General features: G+C 40.5%; 1 protein-coding gene across 1 annotated transcript in view; it reads left to right on the forward strand.

The window, feature by feature from the left end:
* Nucleotides 1-14517, forward strand: part of LOC124170735 (rho GTPase-activating protein 45-like) — a 111286-nt gene that overhangs the window by 54164 nt on the left and 42605 nt on the right. The window contains exons 3-8 of the mRNA XM_046549633.1: nt 77-220; nt 908-989; nt 1071-1149; nt 8324-8584; nt 9252-9362; nt 9959-10183. Coding sequence (XP_046405589.1) covers nt 77-220; nt 908-989; nt 1071-1149; nt 8324-8584; nt 9252-9362; nt 9959-10183 — 902 coding nt within the window. The remainder of the gene's footprint in view (nt 1-76; nt 221-907; nt 990-1070; nt 1150-8323; nt 8585-9251; nt 9363-9958; nt 10184-14517) is intronic.

The following is a 14517-nucleotide window of genomic DNA, read 5'->3' on the forward strand; positions in this document are numbered from 1 at the left end:
TGCTATAATATACACATTTATTAATAAAAATGAATTTTACTCATTTCTTATTCATTTGAAAACTCTTTGATCCCAGAAAGACCGGACTCGTTGCGCGTGTCCGCCCATGAGCGCCTCAGTGAAGTGCTTCGCGTCTTGCGAGCAGTGTTGGAGAAGTACTCACCCCTACAATCTCCGGAGCTTCTGTGTGCTGCCGGTACTCTTATTCAGCATGTCAAGGGTGAGTTTATGATGTAATGAGCTGTCTGATGTGCTGGTTTGATAATTTAAGGAGATTGATGTTTATATCCCGAGGAAAGATCAAGGAAAATGTCCTTGGGGAAAGACAATAGGGATGTGGAAAATGAGCCAGATAAATACAGAATATTGTGTTTTGTGAAAGTTTTTATAAAATATTGAATTATGATGGAATTCTGCAAAGTTTGTTCCAGCTAAAAATTATCTTTGCGAGAATAGAGCCGCATTGACGTGTGTTTATGCTGGTTTGGAGGGAGAAAGGCTTCGAATGACTTAAGTGATGGAGGAAACCGTTGAATTATGTGAAAAGTTTCTCAGGCTTTCCTCCCGGTGTTTTTTTGAATGTCTCTGAAGTTTTGATGGACTCTCCCCTCTACTCTCGCCCTCTGCTGACTCAGAATTCACACTGACACGTCGGGGTCGTCATAAAACATCAAGTGCGAAGCTCCAGAAACGTTCTTGTATTGAATTCATTTTAAAAATGTCAAATAATTTATCATTTAATAACAAACACATTTGGATTCTAAGTTATTGTTGAAAACTTCTCGAAAAATTCACTTCCCAACAGTTGTAATGGATAAATTCAGATAGCAATTAGGTAATTTAATAATGATCATTTTCGATGCTGAAGAAATTGACTAACAACTAATTTAAATGGCTTTTGTTTTAGGGTACAACTATGAAAGTGCTAACGCAGATCCAAAGGAATTTTCCGAGTTTATTGACCAGCTTGCTTTAGCATTCAGCAGTCGGTAAGCAGGTGTCCATTTGCTTGTATTCATAGGTCAATCTTGTAATTTCTTGGCTGATGGAAGTTTGTGTCCATTTTTCAGGGTTTCTGAATACTTGATGGGAGATATTGAAGTCCAAGTCCCAACAGCTGTCCCAGGGCCTGTGAATAGCAAAACAAAGGTGACGTATACCACTGGGTTCTCATTCAGTTACGGTGCTGTGGTCACTTTTCACAACCTTGCGATGGGTAGGAGGTTGCATTCTGAGTGCCTCCACTCTTCATTTGGTTGGAATCCGCATTTGGTGAAACAAACGTGACCTGAAGACATTACAAACGGCCAAAAAAATTTGATGGCTGCGAGAGGATATTTATATTTTATTTTCAAAATAACGTAGAGTCCTTATTCAAATGCCCACTGTCTACTTTTTTCTCAATGTAAGAGATTTTATTCAACCCGCACGTGAAAGTAGCTTAAATTCATTTTTTTTTGTTTTAAATTGCATTTTGCAGATCATTAATGCCTATTTATGTTTCAACTTCCCCTATGATACTTTCTTGTTTATTTATAAAGAATCATTTGTATTTTCATCATCCGTTTAGTTGTATTGTCAGTTTTTATTATTTTCTCCTTAAGTTTTTGTTGTTAGGCCCAGAGATAGTGATTAAATTTAGCAGAGCATTGGCTGTACTCAACAATTAAATTCAATAGTAGACCAAACCGTCACATAATTATGCTGCTTTTCAGGTTTCCGAGTGATAGATGATTTTCCATTTTTTCCGTTACACCGCGTCCTGAATTGTCGTTGACCACAGTTTCAGCTCCTTCGATCTGACGACGCCACGAGAAGCTCTGGCGACACCAGGGATGGCAATCGAAACTTAGCGAAAGTCAAATGCAGTAAAATTTCAATAGTTTCGTTTCCGGGAGCGAAATGTAGAAACGAAACTAAATGGATTTCAACCAGGGGAGTTATACTCAAGAGTGTGAACGAAACCGGAGTCAGAACTACTTCGGGTCGAAACTAAACTAAACCTCCGGGATGAAACGAAACTGAGATAATGTTTCGCACCGGAAGGACCACGTGCTTCACCTTCGAACGGCTTAGTTTCGACCTTCGCACCGAGTTCGAAGTGTGGTTGACTGATGTAGAGGTTCTGTCAACCGCCATTAGATGCATGGGGAATTCATATTTTGACCACAAACACGAGAAAGGTGAACCCAAAATGGCATGCAGGGGTCATGTTACTACAAATACAAGATGGCACCGGATTTAAAAAAATCGTTTTGCGTTGATTATTGTGATTGGCTGTTTACGTAACCATAATTGGATTATAATTCGGATTATGGCAACCAACGGGTAGACCCTGGCATTGAGGAATCTAGTCGTAGTTTAGGTTCAATTTTCGGTGTGGGAATCAATGGTGTGCTGCCGTTGTCATTCGTGGATATCGTTCCTTAGTAAACTGCGCGTAAATACGTGTGTGGTTTGTGTAATAGTACGGCGAGAACTCGATCAATCAATCGGTTTTGAGTTATTGCAGCAAAAATCCTGTGAGAGCAATTTTAATTTTATTGATATAAAGCCTAATATAAAATCGTATTATAGGGATCATTAACGGATTTTGCTGAAGGAATGGCGAATGAAAGATACTTCTGGTCCCAGAACAAGAAATCAAAAAACAAACCCTAAATAGCTTAATTAAATTAAATTAGTTATCATAATTACATTAAATTAAGCTTAGTTATTAAATTAAATTCAATTAAGTGTCATGATTAAATCAAATAATTCTGGTTTACATAGGTATCGGGAATGGTCTTGTATAGCTTAAATGGCAAACTTGGATCAAGGGAAGCTATCTCAATTTTGCTAATAAAAATTCAATATAAATAATATAAGTATTACAAAAATTTAAAGGTTAAACATAAGAATCCACTAGTAGTATGTGCCATCACAACCCTCACCATGAAAAGGTTAGCAAATAACATCACGACGATTCCCATATTTGCTGTAAACGCATTATTTTTCAGTGTAATGTAATTAACGTTTCAATATCTGGATTTCTAATATGAGGAGCAATAAGAGGAAACTCATTGAAAATTTCATTTCGACATTCTTCTTATCCCGTATCGAGCTGAGGTTAAGACATTTATGTAATACAAATATCATTATTTTCTTAGCACATAACGTTAGGTTGCATTCAAATTAGGTTTCACTAATATTTCTGAATCTAAAATAATGTAGGATTACTAAAACTTCTTCAAGGTTCCATCAACGGTGAAATTTATAAGAGGAAAATATAACGAAGCGCTCTTTTTCCTTGTGCTACAACACTCCTAGGCTACCAAGCCGTTCATATGCTCCTGTTGTTACAAAATGGTAAATGCACTACAATGACGTCACGATTGGATGCAATACGCAATCGCATTACGACGAAGATGAGTCGATTTTTAAGCTCGATTTTTCGACCTCTCTATATTTTGTCATGAAATGGGTCAAAAATATTTCCTTTTTCCCTCCTCCACTCAACTTCTGGGATCAAATCTTAGCTAAGAGCAGCGAAGTTTCGTTTCATTTAGTTTCGTCCTCGGGAGTAAAGTTTCGTCCCGGGTCAAAACTAAGCTCCTTGGTGATTTTAATTTCATGCAGGAACGAAACTAAACCTAGGTCTCGTATTTTCGTTTCCCTCGGGTTTGAAACGAAACATTTTCGTTTCGTTGCCATCCCTGGGCAACACCATCGTCAAAACGTCAATAATGCACACCGTGCACCCGAAACATGGAAAATCGCCAGAGATATAATTTGTGAGGCAGTGATCAGGACCCAAGGGGGGTCCCCTGAGGGTTACAACACACCAGGACCGGGACCCAATAACTTAACTGATACGCCCGCGCACCCGGGGAGGGGAGTGCAAGGGAAGGAAAAAGGATGGAAGCGCCGCACAGTGGTCCCAAATCGAAAAAAGCTGGCCAAAATTAATAACGTCGTAATTTTACCTAAAATAGCAACAAAAGTGGATGTCCCTTACTGATTTTGATCGTCTGAATCTGGTTTTGGCATTATTTTTACGATATCTCTTCACTTTAGCATTTTTTGAGCTGTTATTATTTAAACAATTTTTAGAAAATCTCGATGTAGATGTCATTGCGATTGGCGATAACTTGGTGTTCATGGAGAGCTTAAAATAGCATAATTTTAAGGCAAAAGATGTAAAAATTGTTGTTACAACCCATTATAGAATTTACGACATGAAATTGGTGAGATTCGAACCCGCGACCATCAGCATAGTCGGTGAGAGACCAAAATCGGAAAAAAATACTCACACTCACTCATTTTTGGTTTCCATGTATTTGGTAAGTCACATTAGATGAAATAAAATGACTGATATTAAGAAAATTGAGGAAAATAATGTTCTAATGGCAATAAAATCGCTTTCATGTATCACAAAAAACGAATTTTAAAAGAATCGTCGTCTGATGTCACCCCATCGGACTCATTGTCGCTCTGCGAATCACTTAAAATTAGCAAATTTTCACCTCACCTGATAGGCTGACCTCGTTTTTTGTAACTCCTGATGTAATTAAAATGTATGATTCAGTTATTTAAAGGAGCCTTCGAAAGATATCTTCATAATTTAACATTATTGAGTATTTTCTTGTATGTTGCACTCGGAATTTCCTCATGTCTATGTTCCTGGCCTCCAATGCTTCCTTCGTTAAAACTTCAATTGTAAGAAAGGATTCTTTGGAAATTGCTGTTCCATGTATCAGCACTTTATGTACCATGAGCAGCATATAATACCAACCATAATCGATGTACAGCTCAGCTATTTCAATGCAATACTGGCTGAAGTCTTCATTATTTATCCCATTGCCGCAGGATAGAGATTTTAATATCACTGTAAGTCTATGGACAAGTATTTCATAGATACCTGTCGTGAAAATTGCAAATCACATTAATAATTACATTTCATACACATAAAGCATTTGTTCGTAGATTTTTCAAAATTATGGAAACGGGTCCAATAGTTCTTACTTATTGATTATAATTTTATATTTACACGTAGTTTCATCTTGTCTGAAATGAAATCCTGAATTAAAACTCCACTTTAAAAAATATGATGACTGAGATTAATGAGTGATTATTTTTATACACTGCATATATTCGCCGACTGTGCATACACGGTAATCATTTGCACTCACTAGATGCGAGAGGGAGATATTGAATTACTTGTGGAGGGAATTTTTATTTCCTTCTGCAACCAGCTTTTGAACGTCTCTTTGAAATGCTCATCTGTCCTCGAGCTTTGATTCCACTTTCTCAGGTATTTCGAGAAAACATTCTTCGCGCAAAACGCGTCAGAATATTTTTCGCATGCTTGATTTCATTCAGTGGAAATCTTGTTTTCAAATATTCCACGACATATTCCTCCTTCTTCGCTTATTAATATTCTTTTCTCTCTGTATTTTTATTGTACACCGCAAGGTACGATAAAATTTGCGGCACCCATAATTCAAATTTAACAGTATCTAGTATTTACGGCTGAAACGATGAATGTGATTTCTAAAAGTTGTCTATTTTTAACCAATAATAAACCGGAAATTATGAGTTGACATTGAATAAAATATATAAAAGCTTATATAGACTTGCCTCTGAGTTTCCAGTGCATACTGAAATTTGAATGCCAAACATTGGCAAACCAAGTGCTTTAATTATCTGGACAGGAGAAGTTTCTCGAGTTAGCCGTGTTAGCACAGTTCGGAGCACAGCACTTGTTTACTAAGAAAATCATTAAATAAAACTGAGTGGGAAATATTCATCACATCCATGCAATGGCTCTGGTGAGGGAGGCCGTCATCCTCATTCCATTATCATTAAAAATGCACTTGCAAGATGCACGCTCCATTGGTGGGTTTAGACGAATTTTTCCCTCCGAATTCAATCCTATCTACGTCTATGGGCTGTTGAAATGATCCTGTGAACAATTCTTGGCATTAGGGAGCATTTATTTCTCTTAGCGCCAAGACCTTATTTCGGAATAACGTGCTGGCAACACTGTACGGCATGTAAGGAATCTCTTCTCTATAAAAATACGAGGAAGGTTTTGCAGAGAAAAGCATCTTGTGGTTACTTTAAGGTTCTCGCATAAAGTAGGCGCATAAAGTAAGTTAAATTCTCGTAGGCGCTTTTGATCACTCATAATGTTTCCTATTAAGAGCATGAAAACCCGCTCTCATTGGTTTCATGAATATTTGAAGGTGAGTGCACAAACAAGAAGTGCGCATACGATAGGCACGAAGCACTTGATGTATGTAATCGTACAGGATGTAGAATTATGCTAAGTATACACCATGCAAGTTTGACCACCGATACAGGAATATTTGAGCGATAATGCCACTGTCTCCCGCAGCGCCGGCCGCCGGCCAGCCGCCCTCAGCGGAGCGGTGCACCGCTCAACTTAACCCTTTCACTGCTGTTCAATCTCCGGAAACCTTCTCCTCACATGCGGCGAAAATGTTAAAATGCGTTTCCTGGCCCATGGAGCAGGTACCTCCGGGATGGGTGTGGTACACCCTCCGAAGGGTCGCTAATCGGCGACCCTATCCTCGACGAACTCACCCTCGCAGGACCGTCTCATCGGCCCTACCAGCGGGGGCCCTACCTCCGGAAAAGTGACCGCTCTGACTAAAATTTGAAAATCAATCAATCAATCCGATCATCACAAAATGATTGTTTTCATTGCACTCCTGCCAATCAAGCAATCAAGTACGTCTTTGAACCGTGTTTCTGCGATGAAAAATAACGATTTTGTTAACTTTGCAACAAAACGTGGCTGCGGACCACTGGAAAACTGCCATTATATCAAAGTTAACAAAATCGTTATTTTTCATCGCAGAAACACGGTTCAAAGACGTACTCGATTGCTTGATTGGCAGGTGTGCGATGAAAACAATCATTTTGTGATGATCGGATTTATTGATTGATTTTCAAATTGTAATCAGAGCGGTCACTTTTCCGGAGGTAGGGCCCCCGCTGGTAGGGCCGATGAGACGGCCCTGCGTTGGTGAGTTCATCGAGGAAGGGGTCCTGGATTAGTGGGTCCCTTCGAAGTGCTTCGGCGAAAGTGCTGACCGCATGACAGGGAGGAAGAAAAAGTACGTCCACCGCAGTCTACCGTGCGGACGTACTAGGTACGTCCACAGCAGTGAAAGGGTTAAAACCCTCTAGATGTCGGATAGGCAAGTATAGGCAAGATTTCTTTTCTCCATCTTGTTTTATATACTCTTTCTAAGGATTCAGCATAGGAATCTTCGAGGGGCACGGAGGGGCACAAAACTATATCGACACATTTGACTAAAAATAGGCTCAAAAATAGCTATCATTATAAATAATTAAATATTGTTATAATAAATTCTGAAACGAACAAAAAATACTATAATATTGTAAAAAAATATGAATACTTACCGTATAAAAATTGACAAATGAATCCCTTGAAATTAAAATAGTAATTTATTAAGTTGAATTACCCTAAAATCGACTATTTCTACGCCTCGGACGTTTTAGGCTGAATATGCCCATGTTTGACGGGTTACACAGGTCAACATAATAATCACACAGACCTATCAGGTACGAAATATTATAGGCCACATCCTGTAGAATCCGAATACATAATTCAAAACTTCCTCATAAAAAGTCGAAAAAAATGACTTTTGGCCAGCTTTTTTCGATTTGGGACCACTGTGCGCCGCCGCGATAGGAGCCCAACGACGCCTCCAGGGTGGGGATAGGGATGGAAGGGCGGGACGGGAAAAACCCTCGCCGCTAAGGAAGCGACCTGGGCCCACTATGCCTCGTTCAGATTACGATCGTTCCAGCAATCGTTGGAACTATCGTATATTCACACGGCGATGTGCTGCCCTCTAGTGCTGGCATCTAAAGTGAACGAGAAATTGACGGTTAGCAAAGCTGTGGAGGTATGCAGGGGCAAGATATTACTGTGTTCAACGTGTATTTACCGAATAATTTTTCATCCGCCCATATTCAAGGACAAATCCATGAAAAAATAGAGCGAAGAGAGCTTCACGAACTTTTCGTCTTCCTCTTGTCACTTCCTTTTCCGATCTCCCAGCGCCTAACCATCGTAAATTGGCAACGTTCGGAACCACGTAAATTATTGTCAGGACATGCATTCACACGTCTAGTTCGGCCAACTTTCGAAACCATGATTTAATGTTTCTACAGAGAGGGATAAAATTCCTATGAGGAAGGAAATGTCTACGATTTTCCGTAGATAATTTGTGAGGCATTGCGGATGAATTGAGTGTGTTGATTGGGAGTGTGTGATTGATTGCAGTCTTGCGAGAACATCGCATCGGATGCGGAGGAGGCGGGCGGCCGGGGGGTTGAGGAGGCGCGGCCGGGATGGCAGCAGATGGACTCCATCCTTCTCAACTTGGAGCGGGGAGTGGAGTACGCTCTGCACCGCGCCAAGCTGTGGTCCAAATACATCAAGGACATCATGATGTACGTGGAGAAGAGGGTGCACGCGGAGCTGGAATTCACCAAGAGCATGGTGGAGCTGTGCCGCACCATTCGGCCTTCGCTGACGGAAGAGGTTGGTCATGCACTCCCTTCAACCGGATGCTCGCTCCTTCAACGCTTTACAGGTTGAGGAGTTCTCTCAAGTCAATGTTTTCCCCTTCGATTATGTCATATTGGAGTGTATCTGTTGTGTAGCTGAAACTTGTAAAATAACTCTTCACCCCCTTCTTGCATTATCTTTTATCATTTCATATGTGGTTGTTGATGCGTCGATTGTAATCGAAAAACATGTTTTTTACATTATTTTGCTTACCTTTGATAAAATATTAATTTTAATGGCCAGAAATATATCGCTATCTATTTTTATTTTTGACCTGTAGGCTATATTTTTTTTCCATTTCCGGTCAGTTGGTAGCAAAATGAAACGCATCTGTTAAAACAAATTGTGGGCTCCATAGGCGGATCTAGGGGGGGGGGGGGGCACGGGGCACGTGCCCCCCCAGACTCTTTAAAATATGCAAGATTTTTAATACGATCCCATTATCATTGCGCTCGTATTGTGTTACGAGGTATCCTTGTGCCCCCCAGAACAAAATCCTGGATACGGCCTTGCTTGTGCCCCCTCCAGAAAGAAATCCTAGATCCGCCCCTGGTGGGCACACACAATCACCCAGAGTATTTGATATCGCCCTCTAATCTCTCTCTCTAGTCATTGTAATGAATATGCAATTTTATTTCAGGAACATCTACCTCTTCAGTCCCTATACTGCACTGCATTGGACCATGACTTAGAAAACAGTAGATCCTGTCAAGTCACATGTGGCCTTCTCCTCGGCAACCAATTCCTCGAGGTAGGTGTCCATTGGATGTGCTCATGAGGGCAACAGTGCAGGGGAGGGATCGTGGCTTCACATAGCAATGAGATGAGCCTCCTCCTTCATGTACTCCTGGCGGGAATGCTTCCATTTCTTGTCGTTATGCGTCATACAACGCGTGGAATTAGTGTTATTATGAGAAACTCATAGTGTTCAACTTTGCTAAAAATAATAAGTGAATATACATAATAATGAAAACCCCACGACCATTTCAATATAACTTGAATAGTATTATTCAGGCCATTCTCATGAGTAACTACTACACAAATTGGGTGAAACATTAAATCTGAGATTTCCCCTATTTTGGCAACTAATCTTGCAACTTACCTACACGAAAGATTATGTAAGCCAAGTGAAATAATTATTGATTTTAAACGATGTGGAAAGATTACATATGATTTAAAAAAAAATGGTTTCGGGAAAAAAAATTGGCGACATAAAATGCTAATTTTCGTGGATTTTCCTGGTATGGGAATTAGATGAATAAATTTAAAGGTCCAACGTGAAATGCGCTTCTGTTGAATTGGCCGTAAGTTATGCATGTTGAATGGGGTGCTCTTTTAATCGTGCAGCCGCTGTCCCTGAGGCGAAGCGAGTTGGAGAGAGCGAGGAAGCACCTGAAGGAGATCTGGACGAAGGAGAGAAAGAGGATGAACGAAGCCATCGCAGGGCTGCGGAAAGCGAGGAGCGCCTACGTGCAGTGCCACAGGGAGCTGTTGGCCGCGCCACCCTCCGAGGATGAAGTGGAGCCGACGGACTCCAAGGGTCACGCCATGGAATCCGATGCCGTGCACAAGGTGCGCTCTCCTCCATCAAATACCTCAACAAAGTACTCGTGAGAAAAGCGACTATCTCGGTATCATGCCTGTCGCTTACGCCACGGATATGGCACAATTGTATCCATGTGGAGGATACCCCAATCAGATACTAAAAGTGCTGTCACCCTACGCATTGCATTGGGCTTGCGTATGTCGTAACCCGCGATGCTGATGGTGAAGCAATACGAATGCCACGGTGAGCAAACTAAAATTAGGGCTGTTCGTGGCAAAATCTATCGAATTCATAACGTTACACTGTTGTTCCTTGCGACTGCAAATACTATACAAAATATATTGATCGCTGTGTGTTCATCGGCGCTCTGTTGACATTTATGATTGTAATGATTAAAAAACGATTGAAAAACGCACCATAAATAAAACTTGTACGGGTCCTGTATGTCCCTTTCTCATTTACTTCGGTGGAAACTTGATGAGGTCAATGCTTACGACGCTACGCATCGATCGAAAGTTGCTGGCCGTTGAGTGCAACAAAATTCTGGCCCAGTGAGTATTTTCGGAGGGTGACCCCGCTAGGCTGGTCAGTGTGGAGTTATTTCCCAAAAAAATGAGTGTAAGAAACTGGACGCCTAATAAAGACGAATGAGGCTGCTGAGTGTCTCGATACTCTGTTCTATGAGGGCGCTGCAAGCGCAACGTGAGAAAGAGGCAAACCCGAAGGACCCGTTGTGGTATCATCGAACTAGTTACCAGAATTGGCTACCAACCGTATTCTCTAAGTGGGGGTAGCCAATTCAGACAGAGAATTTCTGGGTAGATATCTCAGGCCGGATATGGGGTGTGAGAAATATTTAGTGCAGATTCGGTTTTTACTTTTAGAACCAATATAATCGCTCGATTCATCGTGTTCCCTGCGGAAAATCATGATGCAGTTGTTCTCGGGTGGCCTTTGCTTCAAGATGAAATTAATATGCTTTTTAAACTACGAAATGCTGATTGCCTTTAGTTTTCATTGCTATAGAAATCCGTAGAAATAGTTATATCAGGCTATGCGGCATACACCAATTCAATAATTTCGATCGATGTGGTATTAGTTAATATCGCGAATGGTTGTCATAACCACTACGTCATGTAAATATATTGAAGGGAAAATACAATTGAACCGCAAACATATAAAAGCCATGCAATAAAACTGTCATGCTAATACCCGAGAATTTTTCGCCCATACTTCTACTATGCACGACCCATCACTCCTTATGCTTCAACGTATTTCATGCTAAACATATTTACGACCGACTGTTTCTAAGCAGAGATTGTTTCTTTTTGCACAGCGAAGGACCACAAATACACATCTACATCTACATCTACAAATTACCCTGCGAGCCACCGCTAGGGTGTTTGGCAGGGGGTGATCAATCACCAGCATGCAGCATGCATTTGGACTCCCACATGCACACCACACCGTCCAAGAAACGTCCCGTATAATAACAAACTATACTACTATATGCTGTTAGAAATAGAATATAGAATAGAAATTCAGAAACATGCAGTAAGTTTTACATAGGTTAGTAGGCTACACTACAAGTCATGCAATCTATTTACGCGTTCTATTGCTGCCGTTATAATCTCTTATTGATCGTGGAAAAAATGACATTCGGAATCTGTCTGTTCTGCAATCTATCTCTCTTATTTTATTTATATGATCTGATCTTCCGTAATACGTTGGCGTCCGCAAGATATGGTTAACTTCGTCAGAAAAGACACTGCTCTTGAATTTATCTAAAAGGTTTAGTCTATTTTTCAATCTACGGTCCGACAGAGATTCCCATCCGAGTTTATGTAAGAGGTCAGTTACACTAACAAGACTATCGTAACGACCTTTCACATACCTGGCAGCTCTTCTTTGCACGCGTTCTAACTCTGTTATTAAGCCTTTTTCATGAGGGTCCCAAACACTGGCAGCGTATTCCAAATGTGGTCTAACGAGGGAAAAGTAGCTAATTTCTCTCACTTTGTCGTCGCACTTTCCTAATATTCTTTTAACAAAACCCATTTTACGATTAGCTTGACCGGTTATTTCTCGAATATGTTTATTCCACGATAGATCATTATTGAGTCTAACCCCTAGATATTTCACAGATTCAACTGCCTTTAATTGCGCGCCCCGAATGACATAGTTACGCTGTAGGGAGTTATTCTTCTTCCAGAAATTCATTACGACGCATTTTTCCAAATTTAATTCTAACTGCCAAGCATCGCACCAAGCTTGGATAGCAGCAAGGTCATTCGTTAGTTCATCTATATCTTTGCTGGAACGAATTTCTCTGTAAACTACAGCGTCGTCTGCAAATAATCGTAACTTACTCTGCACTACTTCGCCAATGTCGTTTATATAAAGAAGGAATAGGAGTGGGCCAATGACACTACCCTGAGGAACGCCAGAAGTCACTCTAACCTCATTGGAGACTGCACCGTCTATTACTACTCTTTGGACGCGGTCGCTCAAAAATTCTCTAATCCAGGAAATGACATCTTCGTCTAGACCATAAGATTTCAGTTTTAATATTAACTTTCCGTGGGGTACTTTATCAAATGCCTTTTTGAAATCAAGAAAAATCGCGTCTACTGGAATGTTGTCTTCCCCGGAGACTAAAATATCGTGGGCGAAAAGCGCTAACTGAGTTTCGCACGATCTGCTTTTCCTGAATCCATGTTGATTTCCCATTAATAAGTTTTGCGCGTCTAGGTGTTTCATTACCGAGCTGACTACGATGTGTTCAAGGACTTTGCAAGAGATGGACGTTAAAGATATCGGCCTGTAATTAGATGGCTGTTCCTTGTCTCCACTTTTAAATATAGGCGTTACATAACACGTGCATACTATAAGTAATATTATTTCGGAGATATCTCGAAAAAAGTGAATAGGAAGTTAGAGAAAAGTATTTTTGAAAAATACGTTATTTCGCTCATACTGGCCAAAGCAATCATTTATTGCTCACAATATGCTTAAAATGATATTGCGACAATCCTCTAATGGCGTGCCATTCTCACGACGGTTAAAGAAAATTCAAATGGTTTAATGAGTCAGTATTATAAGCCAACAGCCAACCATGAACTCATGAGTAACTGCAACAGAAATTGGGTGGTGAGACATTAAGTCTGAGATTTCAACTTATTTTGGCAACTCATCTAGCAACTTAGCTACACGAAAGAGAGCGATTCATGATAACTTGACCATCATAATGATAGACCATCCCCCGTAATTCCTCCATCACATCTAGCGCTTTTCTCTCAATATGAAAGTCATGTACTATCCTTGTTTTTGTGCTGACTTCCTCTGTGGACTTCAGGAATATCCATCCTACGAATGTTCTTCAATATTCAAACCAAATACACAATATTTACCACTGCAAATGAAATTACATGCATTTATAAGGCCATAGACATACAAACGAAAGTAGAATGAGATAATAAACACATTCATTTATTTTAGGAGGAAATTTTATTGATAGCAATCATGAAACCTTACATTGCATTAGAAAACAAAATAACATCCACCTCTTCAACGGTCTGCATCTATGAACCACTAAACTCTCTTCACACAATCTTTCACAACAAGGATCGCATTAAAAAGATCGTACTTGAAAGTGCACGGGAAAGTTAGCCATAGAAGTATAGACACTCGCTCAAAAAGACATCCATCCCTGTGCAGTGGACATATTCGCAGTGGTAGGTAATCCCTTGAACGTCTTCAATTTGTACCGTCACAACAACGCACAATGTCTCTAGCAACAACAATAATAATCACAGAAACTGAGTTTTGTTTTTTCACGAGTAACTTTATGCAAAATATCATTTCACGTGAGATGAAATGATGGAAAACGGCATTCTCCATTAAGCTTCCCCTAATAATGACATAAACAAGTTAACGCGGTCGATAGTTCACTCCGAAACATGCATGTTTTGTCATGAAATATATCACTCATTCCCACGACTTCGTTATGAAGACTAGCGACATTCGCCACTTGTTTCACGGGAATTCTCTATGTATTTTTATAATAGCTAGCGGAAGCGTCGGATCCCGAGGGCGCGTTACGTGAAGCTATCGTGGCCACGCGTGGTAACGAGTGTAAAGCTACGGCATTAGCTTCATGACCCCTAGAGTATACGGATTGTAGCCAAATAAGCTACCGGTAGCTTCTGATAGCTCTTTCACCGGAGCTTTCCACATCAGAGAATACCAGTGGGAGCCAGTAGTTAAATGAAGCATCTTTTCGCCAGAAAGCCACCGCGCTTCGAGTCACAGAATAGACCCCTTGGTTGCTGGCGCGATCGCCTCCCCTCACTGAGGTTCC

This window comes from Ischnura elegans, chromosome X (assembly GCF_921293095.1).
Source record: "Ischnura elegans chromosome X, ioIscEleg1.1, whole genome shotgun sequence".
In the NCBI taxonomy this organism is placed as follows: Eukaryota; Metazoa; Arthropoda; class Insecta; order Odonata; family Coenagrionidae; genus Ischnura; species Ischnura elegans.